General features: G+C 51.8%; 1 protein-coding gene across 4 annotated transcripts in view; it reads left to right on the forward strand.

Moving 5' to 3' along the window:
* Positions 1-3,696: 3,696 nt before the first annotated feature.
* Positions 3,697-18,787, forward strand: part of ABCB9 (ATP binding cassette subfamily B member 9) — a 39,132-nt gene continuing 24,041 nt past the window's right edge. For all 4 annotated transcript variants that reach the window (XM_044658753.1, XM_044658755.1, XM_044658757.1 and 1 more), the window contains exons 1-3: positions 3,697-4,297; positions 16,083-16,197; positions 17,505-17,635. In XM_044658753.1, the coding sequence (XP_044514688.1) occupies positions 3,697-4,297; positions 16,083-16,197; positions 17,505-17,635 (847 nt within the window). The remainder of the gene's footprint in view (positions 4,298-16,082; positions 16,198-17,504; positions 17,636-18,787) is intronic.

The following is an 18,787-nucleotide window of genomic DNA, read 5'->3' on the forward strand; positions in this document are numbered from 1 at the left end:
TTGGAGGGGAACTGAGGCCGGAGAGGGGGCAGGCTGGGCGTTTGCCTCACTCCTCCTCCAGGACCCAGGCAGGCACTCGCTCCCATTCACTGAGGGCTCTGCATTGCAGTAGAGCTCCAGGCAGAAAGGAAGGCTGAGCCTGCTCGCTCTGGGGCTGGAGGAGGAGCAGGTGGGGGTGGCGTCCTCTCCCCACCCTCTGCCTTCCAGGGAGGCCTTGGAGGTAGAGATGCTGACTCAGGTACCTGCAGCAGCAGGGGCTGGTCCCTGCCTGTGGCTGCCCTCCTATTTCTAATAACTGGGCCCAGGAAGGCAGGGTCAGGGCAGCACAAGCTTAGCCAGGCAAGTGTGACTCGAGCCTCCCTCCCTCCCTCGCCATCCCTCCCCTGCCGTCCTTGGCCAGGGCACCTCCATTCTCGTGCCTTCTTGATCTGACATGTTAAATTTGCAAACCGAGGCATTTGAAGGAGGAGGATTAGAGAGAAGAGAGCTGGCTAGCGTCTGCTCCCCTGGCGCCATCGCTTTGAGAGTTCCTCTTCGTGGCTCTGCCTTGCTCTCACAAGGACTTAGTTTCAGGTCTCGGTGTAGGGATGGGAGCTCAGTGCTCTCCATCACAAATCCCTCAGCCCTCCTGAGGTCCCTGGACCAGGGAGAGTGATTGGAAAGGCCTTTGTACTGGCTCATTCTGGGCAGCAGGGGAGAGGAGACTGTCGCCTCACGTCTGAAGATTTGGGGGAGTGAGGCCCGCTGCAGCATCATGATCAGAAGCTGGGCTACTGTGGAGCTGGGGAAGCACGCTGGAAGGAAAGGAGCAGAGTTCCAAGAACTAGGCTGAGGAGGAGAGCCAGAATACAGCCCCTTGGGAGGGAGGTTGGGGGGTGGAGGGGGCTGTGAAGGGCTATTAGTGGCAGAAATGGTTCAGTGAAAAGACACTAGAGCCGTTCTTTGGAACCAGAGATTCTGGGTTCATGTCCCATTACTGAACTTGAATGACTGAACTTGGAGTCACCAGTCCTGAGTTCATTTTCCAGTGCCTCAGCCTCAGTTTCCTCCTCTGAAAAGGTGGGGCTTAGACTAGTTGGCTTCTGATGGCCCTTCCAGCTCTATGAGTCCATTCTTCTCCCCAGTCCCCATCAAGAAAAAGACTTGTTGAATAGTATTTCACTTGTTGGGTAAGAACAAATGAAAAAGAGCATTAATTAAGTGCCATGTGCCATTTTTATAGGTCTACTTCTCCTTTTTCCCCCCCCTAATTACTTGTAGAAACAATTTTCAACAATTATTATCCAAATTCTCTCCCTCCTCTTCCCTGGGATGGTGCATACATAATCTGATCTAGGTTGTCTTGCAGTATCTATTCCTGAATTCCCATGCTGTGAAAGAAATCCCACATCGCACATAAAGTAAGAACTGGCCTGCTTCAGTCTGTATTCAGACCCCAACATGTTCCTTCTGTAGCCACAGAGAGCGTTTTCCAGGTGTCTTGGACCTTTGCATTGTCGATGATGGTTTAGTCCTTCACATACCTGTTACCAGGCTTGTTAATGCCCCACAGACAGAACCAGGAGTCATTGCACACTCAGGCACTTAATCATCCCATATTGCTTGGGCAGCCCCCACACTGCTTGCTTTCATTTTTTAAATCTTTACCTTCTTTCTTAGAATCAATATCAGTCCTAAGGCCAGGCATTTCCACGTGGGCCCCCTCCCCCACATTGCCCCTTATCTCCTTTTTATTTTTTTTTATTTATTTTTCTTTTTCACAGTTTTTTCCAGTTTCTTTTTTTATTGAACAATTTAGAATATTTTTCCATGGTCACATGATTTGTGTTCTTTCCCTCCCCTTCTCGCAGCCCCCTCCCATAGCCAACACACAATTCCACTGGGTTTTACATGTGTCATTGATCAAGACCTATTTCCATATTATTAGTATTTGCACTAGGGTGATCCCCAATCATATCCTCATCCACCCACGTAATCAAGCAGTTGTTTTTCTTCTGTGTTTCTGCTCCCACAGTTCTTTCTCTAGATGTGGATAGCGTTCTTTCTCATAGGTCCCTCAGAATTGTTCTGGATCATTGCATTGCTGCTAGTAGAGAAGTCTGTTACATTCGATCGTGACACAGTGTCTATGTTCATCAGTCTCTATGTACAATGACCTCCTGCATCTGCTCCTTTCACTCAGCATCAGTTACTGGAAGTCTTTCCAGTTCACATGGAATTCCTCCAGTTCATTATTCCTTTGAGCACAATAGTATTCCATCATTAACAGATACCACAATTTGTTCAGCCATTCCCCAATTGACGGACATCCCCTCATTTTCCAATTTTTTGCCACCACAAAGAGCACCCTTACCTCCTTTTTAAACAAAAAAACCTCCCAGAGAGTGGGAGCAGGGGGCCTCTCTATGTATGGCAAAGCCCCTGGTTCCAGCCTGGTGCCAATCAGGACCCCTTCCCTTCAGGCTTCCCCCTACCAGAGGATCCCCTCTCGCCCTTCCTTAGGGTCATTTCCACGGGTGGGATTGGAGACTCAGCAGGGTCCCTTCCCCGGATGCCAAGGGCAGCCCCTGCTGGGGTGAATAAGTGGAGACCTAGGCTCCAGGTGGTTTAGATGTGTGGGAGAGGGGAAGAGTGGTCAGGAAATGAAGAAAGAGGGGAGATCATAAGGTCATAGTCCAACCCTTTCCTTTTACAGGTGAGGAAACAGGCCAAGAGGAGTCAAGTGACTTGCCCAAGGTCACATGGGTGGTAAGTAGAACTTCTAGACACTTGTAGGGCAAGGATAAGCCCTTGGGGTTTCCCTCTCACCCTCTAAGTGACCAATAATGCTGCTGTATCTTGTCATTAGTCTCTAACTCCTCTTTCCCAATTCCCCAGAGGGGTCCAGAATTTGACATTTGGCCCCAGGGCCCTGGGTTTTAATCCTGGCTCTGACAATAACTGCCTTGAACAGCCTCCAGAATGGAGGGTAGGGGTGGTGGAGAGCTGGGAGTCACCTCAGAAATCAGTGCAAACCAAAGCTGGTCTCTATAAGGCTCTGGGTTCAAAGCCTGGCTTTGCTGCTCTCTGCCTGCCCAGCCCTGAGCAGATCCCGCCTCTCTGGGACTCAGTTTCCTCTCCGTCAGATGAGGGAGTTCGAGTAGACTCTTCTCTGAGGTCTCTTCAGGCTTGGATCTATAATCTGAGCGGCTGTCTGGGCCCAGCTCCCCACTGACTAGTCTAGTGCATGTGGTTGTTAGAATGTGGGCTCCTCTAGGGCAGGGGGGGATTTGGGGGTGTTCCTAGCTCCTAGCGGGGCTGCCTGGCCTAGTAAGCCCTAAGGGGGCTTATTGACTGGCTGACTGACTCTGGATGCCAGGGGTGGGCTTCCTTGTCTCCGAGGTCCCTTCCAGGCTCACATCTGTGATCCGGTCCCCTCTGTAAAATGAGGGGCTTCGACTTAATGGCCTCAGAGATGCCGTCCGGTCCTCCGACTCCAGCCTGAGCGTCCAGTCTAAGCCGGAGGAAGGCCGAGCCAGAGATTTAGCCAGGAAACCTTTCCCCTTCTCCCACCAGGCTCTCCCAAGAATGTCCTCTGACCACGACTTCTTGGCTTCCAGGCACCCCGATGTCTTCCACCCAGAAGCGATGAGCCCATCTGCTCTGAACTAAGGATCTGGTCCCTTCCTCGCCCCTTCCCGCCCCCTCCTCGGCAGGATGAGGACCTGGAAGGCCGTGGCCGTCACGGGGGCCTTCATGAGCGTGGACGTGAGCATCACCACGGTGCTCTATGCCTTCAGTCATCGAGACCGGGACGTGCTGCAGGACCTGAGAGACTTCAACATCTTCGACTCGGTGCTGGACCTCTGGGCCGCCTGCCTGTACCGGAGCTGCCTGCTTCTGGGGGCTACCATCGGCGTGGCCAAGAACAGCGCCCTGGGCCCGCGGCGGCTGCGGGCCTCCTGGACCTTCATCACCTTGGTGTGCCTCTTCGTGGGCATTTACACCATGGTGAAAATGCTCCTCTTCTCCGAGATACGCAAGCCCATCCGGGACCCCTGGTTCTGGGGCCTCTTTGTCTGGACCTACGCCTCCATCGCGGCCACCTTCTTCCTCTGGTGGCTGCTGTCCACCGTGCAGCCGGGCCACCGGGCGCTGGAGACGGGGGCGCCGGGCGAGGGCGTGGGCTACGCCACAGAGGGACAGCCGAAGCAGGAGGAGGCGTCGGGGGCCACGCTGCAGAAGCTTCTGTCCTACACCAAGCCCGACCTGGCCTTCCTGGTGGCCGCCTCCTTCTTCTTGGTGGTGGCCGCTCTCGGTGAGTAAGAGAGAAGAGGGGGTGCTGGGCTGGGGGCGGCCAGAAGAGAAGGTAAAACCCTTCTGACCAAAAGACTCAGGCAGACAGTGTTGTTTTGTACCCCCACGTCCCCCTCCGCCAGGAATGGGGTAGCTTCTGTCATGAGTCCTCGGCAGTCCTGGGGGATGGGTCCTGGCAGGATCAGAGTTCTTAAATGTTTGCCTTTGGAGTGTTTCTTTTTTTTTTAATTCTATTTTATTTTTTCAATCAGCAAAAATCCATCTTCTTTCCTTTCTCCCCCACTCCCCATTGAGATAGAAAAAACAAAATGTCTTGGTCGTTCAGTTGTTTCAGTTGTGTCCGACTCTTCATGACCCCATTTGAGGTTTTCTTGGCAGAGATATCTTGCCATTTCCTTCTCTAGTTCATTTGACCGATGAGGAAACTGAGGCAAACAGGGTTCAACAACTTGTCCAGTCACACAACTAGTAAGAATCTGAGGTCAGATTTGAACTCAGGAAGAAAATGCCAACACATATAATCGAGCAAAATAAATTGGCCTTTTAACTTTTTTCTTCTCATTCTGCGCCGAGTCCTTCACCTCTATCAGGCATTGAGGAGTGGCTGTTCGTTCTGCTGGTCTGAGTGCTTCACCTTTCAAAGCTGTCTGTCCTAACCATGTTATTGTCAGTGTGGAGTGTATACGTCGTCCTCCTGGGGCTTCTCGCTTCACTTGGCATCAGTTCCTACAAGGCTTCCCAGGTTTTACCGAGCCATCGCCTTCCTCCTTTCTTACAGCACAATTAACGTTCCATCCCATTCACCTACCGTAACTCGTTCAGTCATTCCTCAGTGGATGAGCATCTTCTCAGTTTCCAGTTCTTGGACACTACAAAAAGAGCTGCTAGAAATATTTCTGTACATCCTTAGAGTCTGTTTTGCTTAGGATTAATCTCTCCCTTAATATACTTCCCTTCTAATTTCTCCTTCTTTTCTCCGTTCCCCACTAATTTCCTTTTTTTTTTTTAACCCTTTCTATCTTAAATTCAATTCTGTGTATTGGTTCCAAGGCAGAAGAGTGGTAAGGATTAGACAATGGGGGTCAAGTGACCTGCCCAGGGTCACACAGCTGGGAAATGTCTGAGGCCAGGTTTGAACCTAGGACCTCCTGTCTCTAGGCCTGGCTCTCCATCCACTGAGCTACCCAGCTGTCCCCTACCCCCCAATTTCCTTGTCGTGAACTATATTTTTGTAGCCAACTCTATGTGTGTGTGTGTGTATTTTTCTCTCTTTTAACCAGTTCAGATGAGAGTAAGGTTCCAGCGTCAGCCACTTCCCACCCCATCATCTTCCTCCTTGTTTGTACTAGATATTTACTTTCAATGCACACAATTGTGAGATAAATTTCCCCAATCTTCTTTCCCCTTCCCACATCCTCCAGTGTATTCCTCTTCCTCTCTCTTTCCATTCTTCTCTTAAGCTTACCAAGATATAACAGAATTGCTCTCAGGCCCTGTGTCTAATTAGACTTCCTCTATGATCCCAGATGATAATAAAGGGGGACTCATATTCGAATGTAAACAGTTTATCCTTGTTTAATCCCTCATGAATACTCACTCGTGTTGATCTTTTTTATTATTTATTTTTATTTTTAAAAAAAGCCCTTACCTTCCTTCTTAGAATCAATACTGTGTATTGGCTCCAAGGCAGAAGAATGGTAAGAGCTGGGCAATGGGGGTCAAGTGACTTGCCCAGGGTCACACAGCAAGGAAGTGTCTGAGGCCAAATTTGAACCCAGGACCTCTCATCTCTAGGCCTGGCTCTTAATCCACTTAGCTACCCAGCTGCCCCCTCATGTTGATCTTTTTATGTTTCTCTTGATTCCCGTGTTTGAACTTCATAATTTCTCTGCAGCTCTGGTCTTTTCATGAGGAAATCTTAGAAGTCTTCAACTTCATTAAAAATCTGTTTTCTCCTCTGTTAAATCATACTTTTGCTGAAAAAATTCTTAGCTATAAGCACATATCCTTTGCCTTTTGAAATAATATATTCCCCACTCTTTCTTAGTGGTGACTTCTGAATGTTGTGTGATCCCATCTGTGACTTGTGTGATCCTCAGTGCTTGAATTCTTTCTTCCTAACTGCTTGCAGTGCTTTTTCTTTGGCCTAGAAGCTCTGGATTTGGGCTATGATGTTCCTGGGAGTTTTCATTTTATTTTATTTTTTTTAACCCTTAACTTCTGTGTATTGGCTCTTAGGTGGAAGATTGGTAAGGGTGGGCAATGGGGGTCAAGTGACTTGCCCAGGGTCACACAGCTGGGAAGTGTCTGAGGCCGGATTTGAACCCAGGACCTCCCATCTCCAGGCCTGACTCTCAATCCACTGAGCTACCCAGCTGCCCCGAGTTTTCATTTTAGGGTGGATTCTGTCTCCATTTTGCTCACTGACAAAACTGTCTGGATAACTTTCTTTTAAAATTTCTTGAAATATAATGTCTTAGCGGGGCAGTTGGGTGACTCAGTGGATTGAGAGCCAGGCCTAGAGATGGGAGGTTCAAATCTGGCCTCAGATACTCCCTAGCTGTGTGACCCTGGGCAAGTCACTTCACCCCCATTGCCTACCCTTACCACTCTTCTGCCTTGGAACCAATACTCAGTATTGATTCTAAGATGGAAGGTCATTGTAAAAAAAAAAAAAAAGTATATATAATGTCTAGGCTCTTTTTTTTCCTCCTTGACCCATTTTCTAGGCCAATTGTTTTTGCTATAAGATACCTTATATATATATATTTTTTTTTTCATCTTTCTGACTTTAAAAACTATTTCTTGTTTTCTCGTAGAGTCATTGGCTTTGATTTCTTCCATTCTAATTTTCTAGGAGTTTGTTGCTTAGGCAAAATTTGTGCCTCTTGGGCCACACTGTTAATTTCCTGTCTAATTCTTTCTTTTGTAATCCTCATTTCTATTTCCATTTTTTCCTCCAGTGCTCTAATTTCATTGACAAAAAATATTTTTAAACTCCTGCTTCATCTCTTCCAGGAACTAACTGTATCTGAGTTTGAACCCAAGGTGTGTTTTCTTCTGTGGTTTTGTTCATAGATTTTCTTCTTCTAAGTGTGTGTCGTGAGCATCTCTGTCATTGTAACCGTGCATTATGGTAGAGTTCTTTTTCTTTTATTTTTTTGCTTGCCTATTCTTCCATCCTACTTCTTAACTTCAGCCTTGAAGTTAGGTTTGGGCTCTAAAGCACCTTAAGACAAACAAACCAACCTCTCATCTTCTCTCTTAGAATTGATATTAAGTGCTGGTTCCAAGGCAGAAGAGCAGTAAGGGCTAGGTAATGGGGGTTAAGTGACTTGTCCAGGGTCATATAGCTAGGATATATCTGAAGTCAGATTTGAACTCAGGACTTCTCATCTCCAGGCCTGGTTCTCTATCCACTGAGCTGCTTAGCTGCCCCCTATGTAGCACTTTTGAAAAGAAAATCTGGGCTAGTCTCATTGCCACTTTCTTGAGTATTAAATGTTGTATTATTCCAGGACTGCAATAACAGGCTGGTGACCTGCAAGTGGTCCCAAAGTGGTCTCATCCAGGACCAAGTCTGATTGTGGCCCCTTGGTTTGAGCTCTGTAATTTCCCGATTTGGGTCTGAGTAAGAGGAGATGCTCCTGGACTCTGCCCCATCCACCAGCCAAAAAGCTCTGCTGCTTCAAAGTGGTAGCACTGTAGACTCCACTTGGGTCTGGGATTCCTGCTCTGCTTATTCCTGTGCAAGCTTCAGACTGGCCTAGAAGCTGGATCAGAGACCCTGATCTGCTGCTGGGTCCAAGTTATGCTCCTGCTTGCTTCTAAAGCCACTCCTCAGGCCACCACCGAGAGCCCCCCCTTCTAGCCAACCTAGGATCTGAGGCCCCAAACTCAGCGGTGGGTGACACGGCTGCCAGGCGGCAGATGTCCCTATCACAGCGCCCGGGATGGACCCGAGACCAGTGGACAGCTTCTTCCTGAGCTTGGGCCGGAGCGCTTCTGATCACGCCTCATCCCCAGTGTCCACAGACCTTCGTCTGGCTGCCCGTGATGACCTGGGCTAGAAAAATGACTGACTGTGACTTTGTTTTTTTAGTTTCCCAGGCAGGATTCAGTCTGGCATATTTCCTCCGTCATTTGGAGGAATTCGGGAGGAGGCGGGTGGCCACGCTCTTGGCTCTTACCTCTCTTTACACTGTTTCAGTAAGCATTTATTAAGTACCTACTATGTGCCGAGATTACAAAGACAAAGAACAAAGTAATGATTCCTCCTCTCCTGGGGAGTGCCTAGATTCTAGGGGGCAGGGTAGGTTCAGAGTTCACATGACTGGCATTGAGGAGTGTGACACCTCTCTGGAGTCCTTGTCAGGTGTTTTAGGGGCTCTGTGATAGTCGGGTTCCAATGTCAGCTCTCCCACTTTCTGGTCTTGGGCAAGTTTCCTCATTTTCTTAAATGGGCAGCTTGGATAAGGTGGCCTTTAAGGTATCATTGAGCTCTAGACCCATGAGCCCATGAACCTGTTAGGTAAACAAAGTCTTATTAGAGTGATCAAGAGATGGGGCCCAACAAAGGTCCAGGCCTTTCAGGAGGTATTTAGGAAGGGCTGCACCACCATCAATAAATCTCAGATTCAGATATTCAATAATTATTTGTTAATTACCTACTGTGTGTCTGGAGCTACGTTAGGTTTGGGGGACACAGAAAAATGAAACAGCCTCTGCCCTCAAAGAGCATACATAGGGGATACCAATTGTGCACAGATAAGGAAATACAAGGTAAAACTGAGGAGGAAGAGAGAGGACTAACAATTTGGAGAAATCCAGAAAGACCTCTCAGAGGAGGTGTCATCTGAGCTGAAAATAGAAAGATCACAGGGTCATAGATGTAGGACTAGAAGAGGCCTTAACCCATCTTTTTATAGGTGAGGGAAGTGACTTTTCCCAGGGCTTATGGAGGATAAAGGACAGAGGCATATTTGGAACCCAGCTTCTCTGACTTCAAATCCTGCCCTCTTCCCACTGTCCTAAGGTGCTTCAAAGGAAACTATGGAGGTAGATGGTCCAATCCAGTTACTAACTAGGTTCTTACCATATGCTGGGCTCTGTGCTGGATAGTAGCGAGACAGAGAGAAAGGAAGAGTTGTGTCTGCCCTTAAGATGCTTACTTTCTGCAGGAGGAGGTGGATAAAATGGGGAAGAGACGACTGTTATAATACCTGACATCTCCAGTGCTTCAAGGTTTATAAAAGCACTTCCTGTATGTTATCTTACTTGCTCTACCCTGTGAAGTAGGTGCTATTATTATACCCATTTTACAGATAAGGAAACTGAGACTCAAAAGGATTCTAAAGAGGAGAAGTGAAGGGGGAGCATTCCTAGAAGAGTTCTGACTGTTCTCCAGTCTGTGATAGGACTGGACTCATCCTCTCCTTAGGACTAACTTGGCCTTGCCACCACTCCAATCAGTAGCACTTCGGGGTGACTCCTTACCATGACACTTGGGGGTATCAGTGAGTGAGACATAGCTACTCTGTCATCCACCTCAAATGGACAGATGCCTAAAACTGGGCTGTATCCTCCAGGCATGGCCATTATTTGACATGCTTTCAGGGAACAAAGCCGTCTTCTGTGGGCATACTGTCCTCAAGAGAGCTTTGATTCCTGCAGTGTAGGATGAGGGCTCCTTCCACCAAAGCTGCTTCCAATCCATTTAGCACTTGGTAGATAATCAATGAAGAAGCATTTTTGTCCGTCAACCAAGATGCCCATCCATCCATGACTTCTTTTAAAAATACCCTTCCTTTTTGTCTTAGAAACAACTTTTAAGACAGAAGAGTAGCAAAAGCTAGGTATGTGGGGTTAAATGACTTGCCCAGGGTCACACAGTTAAGAAGTTTCTAAGGTCAGATTTGAACCCAGAACCTCCTAACTGCAGGCCTGGCTCTTTATCCGCTGAACCACCTAGCCCTCCCTTTCTATGACTTTTAAAGCCCTTCATAACTGAATCCCCTCTCATATTTCCAGTCTTCCTAGACTTTACTCCCCTTAGCTGCCAAATTGAGCTTCTGAAACACAAGTCTGATCATATCACACCCACCCCCTATTCATTCAATTCCAGTGGCTCCCTTTGGCCTCTAGGATCAAGTAGAAAATGCTGTTTGGCATTCAAGGCCCCTTCCTCACTTTCGAGACTGAACACCATTCCCTCCTCTCCACACTCTGTGATCCAGTGACACCGGCCTCTTGGCTGGCTCTTGCACATGGCACTCGCTCTCTACATTCTGAGCAATCTCTCTGGCTATCCCCAGGCCTGGAATGCTCTCCTTCCCCATCTCCACTCCTGGCCTCCTGGCTTCCTGCAAGCCTCAGCCGGAGTTCCAGCTTCTGTCAGGAGCCCCTCCTAATCCCCCTTTAGATTGTTCTTTTTTTTTTTTTTAACATTTATTAATATTCATTTTTTAGAAAAGTTATCATGGTTACATGATTCGTGCTCCCACTTTCCCCTTCACCCCCTGACATCCCCCACCCCTGGCCGACCCACATTTCCACTGGTTTTAACGTGTGTCATCAATCAAGACTTATTTCCATATTACTGATAGTTGCATTGGAGTGGTTGTTTCGAGTCTACATCCCCCATCATGTCCTCCTCAACCCATGTATTCAAGCGGTTGCTTTTCTTATGTTTCCTCTCCTGCAGTCCTTCCTCTGAATGTGGGCAGCGTCTTTTCCATAAATCCCTCAGAATCCTAATCCCCCTTTATTCTAGAGCCGTCTCTCTACTGATTAGCTCTAATTCATCCTGTATGGAGCCCTTTGAACCCCGTTGGCTGCATGGGGTCTCCCCCATTAGCCTGTGAGCTCTTGGAGAGCCGGGACTGTCTTCTGCCTCCATTTTTAATCCTAGCTCCTGGTGCCTAGAATACAGAAGGTGCTCATAAATGTTTGTCACTGACTTAGTACAGTGATGGCAAACCTTTTAGAGATGGAGTGCCAGGCCCCGCCCCCACCTCCCCCAAACTTGTATGCTCCCCCTCCCCCTCCTTAGGGAGGAAATGCTCCCATTGGGCTGCTGGGCAGAGGGGCCAGAGATGTGAAAAAATGTCATCAGGCACAGTGGAGAGGGGGAGAGTCCCTCTGCCTTTCTAGTAATGAACTCTGAGGGGAAAGTGGGATTTGAACCCAGATCTTCCTGACCCTGAGTGAGTTCTTTTTGTTCTCTCTTTCTCCCCCTCCCTCTCTCCTTCTCTCCTTCTCTTTCCCTCCCTCTTTTTCTCTCTCTGCCCCCCTCCCCCTTCTCTTATAGTTCCCAATCTTCCCCACGCCAGATATTGCTGGGTTTTTGCATGAGCTGGGATCTATGACAACCATTCTTGTCACCATCTTAACCGTAGGTCCTTGGCTTTGTCTTCTACTCCCTGGCTGTAGAGTCAGTTCAAATTCTGGCTCTGTCCCTCACTACCTCTGTGACCTTGGACACGTCACTTTCCTTGGGCACGTCTCTGGTTTGCCTCAGTTTCCCTATCTGGATAACGAGGGAGCTGCTCATCCTCTGTGTCTCTGTCTCTGAGTGTGTGTCCATATGTCTGTCTCTGCCAGCTCAGGGAGAGCCCGGTTTCCCCTGCCAGTGCAGACCCCACTTACTGTGCAGACTCTACTCTCAGGGCATCGCTGGGACATGGAGAGGCCACGAAGCCCCCATTTGTCCACAGTGATTTCAGCCCTCTGCAGGGCGCTGTTTGTAACGAACCTAATGGCGGCCCTGAAAAGCCCTAAAGTGCCTTCTGGATCATTATCTTCCAAACAACCCTAAATCTTTGGAAACTGGTCCTCCATAGATGAGGTGTGTAACGGTTCTCTGCTACCACGCGCATGGGAATGCCGGCCTGGCACAGGGAGTAGAAGGCCAGCAGGAAGGGGCCTCTGAGGCATCTGCTCTAACTTTCTCATTTTACAGATGAGGAAACTGAGGCCCCACAAGGTCAAGTTACTCTACTAAGGTCAACCGGGCAGCATTTCCCTCCAAAGCCTGCAGCCGGCTGCCTCTCTCTAAGGCTCCCGGCAGCTTCGTGCCCCATTATCTGGGGAGCTCCTCTCTGGGCTTTTCTATGGGCCTGGACACTTGGCTCCAGTTTCATCCAGTGCCCCCCACCTTTATCCCCAAGTCCCTCACGAAGGAGCTCTCTTTGGGCCTCGGGCAGTCACAGCTCTGCCCCCCCAAAGCTGCCTCACATTCCTGTCCGCTGGTGGCCAGCCCGGGGCAGGGAGGAGCTCTGCTGCCCGCGATGAGGGCATTCCAAAGGCTGCTGGAGGGGCCCCCTGTGCCCGCCTGGGCCGGGGTAGTGCCAGGAGGCTGGGGGGTTCCCTCACCAGAATACCAGCAGAGGGCAGCAGCCTCCCTGCCCTCCAGCCGACTGCCCAGGCCAGAGGAGGTGATCAGCCTGCGCAGGCGTCATGCCGGCCTGAGGAAACGGGCCCTTTGAATTGAGTATGGCCGGTCAGGCAGCACCCCTCCGAGGACAGAGCCCTGTCCTAGGCACTGTGGGGGAAGCTGGGAGCGAGGAGTCAAAACAAGGGAGAGGATGAAGAGTAGCTGGCACTTCCATAGTCCACAGACGGAGTTCACAGAGAGCACACGCGGAGCGCACATGCAGAGCGCACAGACGGAGAGCACACACGGAGCACACACGGAGCGCACACGCGCGGAGCTCACACGCAGAGCTCACAGTGGGCTTGTTCCAGGCAGCACGCTTGCTGCCTGGGGCTGGGGGGCGTCCAAGCGGGGCCCCTCGACTTTCAGGTCTGATCAGAGGGTTCCACAGCCAAGGAAAGGCTAGAATCGGAGGCCGGGGGTCTGTCCGTCAGCTGTCTGGGGATCTGAACTTGGGGGTCTCTAAACTTGTTTTTTCGGAGATATTCCGATAATTATGTTAGGGTGTAATTGGTTTCAGGGCCGCTAAGGTGGCTTAGTGGATAGAGAGGGTCAGGCCTGGAGACCGGCGGTCTTGGATTTAAATGTGACCTGAGATACTTCCTAGCTGGGTGACCCTGGACAAGTCACTGAACCCCCATGGCCGAGCCCTGGCGGGTAAGGCGAGGGAAGGATTTAAAGAATCGTCAGACTTGGAGCTGGGGGGGAAGGACCTCTGAGGCCATTGAGTGCAGCCCCTTCACTTTACAGATGAGTAAACTGAGGCTTGGCGGGACTAAGTGACTTGCCTAGAGGGTCGCTCAGACAGTAAGAGCTGGATTCTAGTCTTGTCCTTAGCCTGTGCCTCAGCGAGGTGCCGGGAGTGCTTCACCAGTGCCTTCTCCTTCTTTCCTTTGTGAAGGAGGCCGCTGGCCCCAGCGGGCCCCCAGTGCTAATTCCTTAAGCTAAATGACCCACTTCTTGGGGGAAGGAGTTTCCACACTGGGAGCCCCGCCCTGCTGCCAGAAAGCGAGTGTGCGTGGGGAGGGGAGCGCGGCTCGGAGCAGCCGGGGCTTCCAGGGAGGGGCTTCTTTATGGGAGTGTCTTTGGGGGATCCCTTTAGGCCAGTTACTAGACCTGGCTGGGCCTCCGTTTCCTTCTCTGTAAAAAATAAGGGGGTGCACCAGAGGACTCCCCAAAGCCAAAGGCCAGGAGGAATGACTTGGATTCTCTGCCCTGTGGTGCACTGGGGAAGGGAGGGAAGGCCCAGCCTGTGCAGCCCGGGATGGCGACGGCGCCTCCTCTTCCGCTTGTGAGAGGAGCCCTCGGACATAGCCTTGTTTCAGAGGAGGCTCAGGGTGGGAAGTGACTTACCCAGGGTCACACAGTCACGCACCAAGTTAGCGTCTGAGCAGGGCCTTGCGCCCAGGACCCCCGACTCCAGGCTTAGCAGCCACAGGCTCCTAGATCTGGTGCTGGGAAGGGCCTTGGAGGCCGGGCCGGGGGTCCCAGAGTCACCCAGGCCGAGGGGCTGAGCCAGACCCCGTCCCTGCGGAGCCTGCGCCCTGCATCTCGCCGTGGGAGTCCCCTTCACACTCTGGGCGGCCACTCTGGGGGAGAGCTGGAGCGCCGTGGCCCGCCCAGGGGCTATTTGAAAGGCCTCGGGTTTGAGCCAAAGCCCAAGGCCGGCCTGAGCCAGAGCCAGGAGGCCCGGCCGTTGTCTGGCCGCAGAACCAGCAGAGGGCAGCAGTGGCCGAGGGAAAGCCTCGGGAGCTGCCTGGCCTAGAACGTCCGTCCGTCTTTACTGCCCGCCCAGAACGGAGGCCGGCCGGTGCCCCCTGAGGACCGAGCCCTGTCCTAGGCACTGTGAAGGGAGCGGGGAGGAGGCAGAGCAGAGGAGAGAAGAGCCGAAGCTGCTCTCGACTTTAGGGTCTGCAGAGTACTTCGAGCTGGGCCCGCCCGGTGAGCTCCTCACAACTCTAAGGACACTGACCGAAGGGTCCGAGGTGGAGCGTAAAGCCAGGTCCGGGGGGCAGCGAGGCGGCGCCCTGCTTAGAGCTGCCCCTGGGCCTGCGCTCAGGAGGTCCTGGCTTCGACGCTTCCCAACTGCGGACCCCAGGCGAGTCCCTTATCCCCCTTTGCCCAGCCCTCACACTTCTTTCTTTCCTTCTTTTAAACCTCACCCTCCATCTCAGAGTCAATTCTGCGTACTGCCTCCAAGGCAGAAGAGGCTGAGAGCGAGGCCATGGGGGTCAAGGGACTTGCCCAGGGTCACACAGCTGGGAAGTGACTGAGGCCAGATTTGAACTCGGGACCTCCTATCTCTGGGCCTGGCTCTCCATCCACTGAGCCCCCCAGCAGTCCCAGCCCTCGTTCTTCTGCCTTAGAATTGATATGAAGATAGAGAGTAAAAGGTTTAGGAGAAAAACCAAATAAAATGGGTTCTGCCAAGGCGATCCTCAGCCCTCAGACGAGGCAGGGACGGCCTTCAGAGGCTCCCTCCTCCAGCCCTTTGTTTTATAGAGGGCAGAACCGAAACTCGGAGAGGGAGATACAGCAGGGCATAGTGGGAATGACACTGGCTCAGCCTCCGAGGATCTGAGTTCAAATCCTGCCTCGTGCTAACCAAATACCTTTTAAGCCTTGGGTCTCCGTTTCATCCTCTGTCAAATGAAGGGGATGGATTAGATGGCTTACGTGGTCTCCTCCCTCGAGATCTGGGATCCTGTCCTATCTGGCAATAATAATAATTTGTTGCTATTCAGTCGTTTTTCAGTCATGTCCAACTCTGTGACCTCCTTTGGACTTTTCTTAGCAGAGATACCGGAGTGGTTGGCCATTTCCTTCTCCAGCTTATTTTACAGATGAGGAAACTGAGGCAAACAGGGTGAAATGACTTGCCCAGAGTTCCACAGATCTGATCCCAGATTCAAAACTAGAACCTGGTGCTCCATCCACTGGGCCATTCAGATGGCCCTTGATAGGCTTTTAGAAAGCACTTAGCCCAGCTAATACTGCCTTCCCCAGAACAGTTGCCGGTCTGCGTTGGCTCAGGGAATTTCTTTACGGAGAATTAATTAGATCCTGGATTTAGAGCCAGAAGGGAACGTAGCAGTCATGAAGTTCAGCTCCCTCATTTTTCAGATTAGGAAACGGAGGCGTAGACAGTGAAGTGACTTGCCCAGGGTCACCCAGCTAGGGAGTGTCTGAGGTGGGTTTTGCATCGGCCGCATGAAGACGTGGACAGTGGGGAGAGATAGTGCCCGCTGTGCTTGGATGACCGGCAGGACAGAGGCCAGGCCGTGTGGATGGCCCTCTCCCTGCTCACCACGAGGGCGGTCGGGCCCGTCTGACCATCCCTCTCTCCCGGCAGGAGAAACGTTCCTCCCCTACTACACTGGCCGGGCCATCGACGGCATCGTCATCCAGAAGAGCATGGACCAGTTCTCCACGGCCGTGGTCATCATGTGCCTCCTCGCCATCGGCAGGTAGCTGGCCCCGCCCCGCGCCCCGTCCTAGCGCCCGCCGCCTGCCCGCTATCTGCGGCGACTCCAACGTGAATCCCTGCTGGAGGACGGGCCTGGTGGGAGACGGGACGAACGGGACCAGGCACTGGAATTGCAGTGGGAGCAGGCTAAATCCCCGCAGCTCACAGCTCAGACCAGGGGCTCTTAACCTGCATTCCGTGAACTTTTTCTTTAAAATGTTTTGATGACCGTAATGCAAGGATTTCCCTTTTTGATTTTATGTGTTTTACTTTATGCGTTTAACAATCTCATTCTGAGAAGGGGCCCGGACGTCCGAGGTACATTAGAAGCCGTAGCTTAGACCGTTATTTCTGAAAATGGCCCCTGAAGTCTTTAATAGTGGCCCGTTAGCAGGCGAGGCGGAGGCTGGTCCCAGCTCCAGAAGCGGTGGTGCGGCGGGGGAGGGAGACCCCAGCCGGCTCTGCTCCCGCCTCCTGTTGGAGGTAGCCAAAGGGGCCTCACTCAAGGGGCCCGGAGGAAGAATGGGGTGCGAGCTGGGCTCAGAGCAGGCCCACTTTCATGTTGTTTGGTGCCCGAGAAGTTTGCTTCTCCCTTCTCCCACCATCCTTACTCCCTCACTCCACTCTCAACATCCTCCCCTTCGGCTTGGATTTCTTGGGGCCAGGAAGATAGAAATAGGATATTTCCTATGAACCGGGGCTGGACTTGAAGCCGGAGGGCTTGGGTTCAAAGGCCCACCCTCTTCCTTCCTGTCAGTAGGTGAATTTGGACGCGTCACTCTCTCTGAGCCTCAGTTTTGTCCTTCGTAAACACGTGTACGTTGGACTAAATGGCCCCGTGGGGGAGGCCCTTTCAGGCTCTCAGTCTATAGTCTCAGAATGCCACCAGCTTAGCTTATGCCCTTCCCAAAGATGGGGCTCAGGTGCCAGGCTCAGCCCTGCCCCTGATTGAATACCCGTGTGACCTTGGGTCAATCATTTCCCTGGCTGGGCCTCAGTCCCATCAAATAAGCAGTTTGGACCAGGCGATCCCCAGGATCCTTGTGGGTCTGGGATTCATGTGGACAGATTCTGAAATTAACTCTGAGAGTCTCCTAAGGGAGGGAGGCAACCCAAGGAAGTCAAGAAGGACGGAGGGGGTGCCAGCCGCACCCCGGGCCTCCTCGGCCCCGATGGGGTCTCCCAGCCCGGCCTGTGGGGAGTGGGGTGGGAGAACTAGCCTGGCCCCACTCCCCTGCATCATTGGGGTTTGCTGAAACACGCTGCTGGATGGACACTTTTCCTTTAACATCTCTCATCTGCAATTAGCTCATTTGCCGCAGGTATTCGGGGCGGCATTTTTACGCTCGTCTTTGCCAGACTCAACATCCGTCTCCGTAACTGCCTCTTCCGCTCCCTGGTGTCGCAGGAGACGAGCTTCTTCGATGAGAACCGGACAGGTTGGTGCCCCCCCCTCCCCCCCCCAGGCCTCCCGATTCCTTTTTGGGCCCAGAGCCTGTCGGAAGTGCCACAGATGTACTGGTCACACGCCCAGTATTTGTGGAATGAACGAATGAACGAATGAATGAACGAACGAACGAATGAACGAATGAATGAATGAATGAATGAAATGAGGAGGGCTGAAGGAGTGAATGAAGGAAGGACCCTCAGCATCCGGTCCGGCCTGGCCTTAGCTGTCCCCAGCCTTCTCTTCCTGCCTTCCCCAGGAGGAAGGATGAATGAAAGCAAGCTGAGCCAATGGCTCTGTTCTGTCCAGGCCACTGCCTGTCCTCGGAGGTTTTTGGCAACAACCTTAGGCCTAAGCCGGGCCGACTTTGGGTTTCTGGCCGCCCTTCTTTGTGGTCATTCTTGGTGCCCGAGGCCAGGCCAGGATGCTGGGCTCCTCCCCAGCCAGCCCGAGGAGTGTGCCGAGACCACACTGGAGAGGCCGTCTGCAGGCCTTGTGGGCGAGGGGGGGACTTTGTCCTCGTGGGCTCCAGGCCCGAGGCAGCTCAGCAGGGAGGACAGGCTGGAAAGAGCCCTGCTGTATTTCTCGCTTCCCCTTGGGGGAAGGATGGCTGTGCCTCACAGCCTCACAGGGGAGTCGCTGGCGGTGACAGAAACCCTGGTGCCTGGTGGGCGAGGTGCAGCGGGGTCAGCCACGGAGTTCCCCTAAATTAGGAGTTCTTAACTTGGGCCTTAGGAACTCGTCTTTAAAAATATTGTTGATAAACTGTATTTCGCTATAATTGCTTCCCTTTGCAATCCTTTGTATTTTGTTTTTTCTCATTAAAAAAAAACAAACGGGATTCTGAGAAGTCCATAGACTTCCCCAAACTTCCCAAAGCGTTTAGGATACAAAAAAGGTTAAGAACTCCGGCCTTAGAGGACAGCCGGGCATTTCCCCAAGTTCCCAAGGCTGGTGTCGCTGGCCTTAGCAGTGGCCTGGCCTTCTGTCGCTGTATCTGGGAGGGATAAACTGACCCCGGGAAGAGGTCGGCCCCCTCCCAGTGACCGCAGCGAGCTCCTGGGTGAGGAGGGGAGAGGCAATGTGGGGATGCTCAGCAGACGCTCTTGCTTCCCAGGGAGAAGGGCAGAGGGGACAAGGGGGG

The sequence above is a fragment of the Gracilinanus agilis genome, chromosome 1 (genome assembly GCF_016433145.1).
Source record: "Gracilinanus agilis isolate LMUSP501 chromosome 1, AgileGrace, whole genome shotgun sequence".
Classification (NCBI taxonomy): domain Eukaryota; kingdom Metazoa; phylum Chordata; class Mammalia; order Didelphimorphia; family Didelphidae; genus Gracilinanus; species Gracilinanus agilis.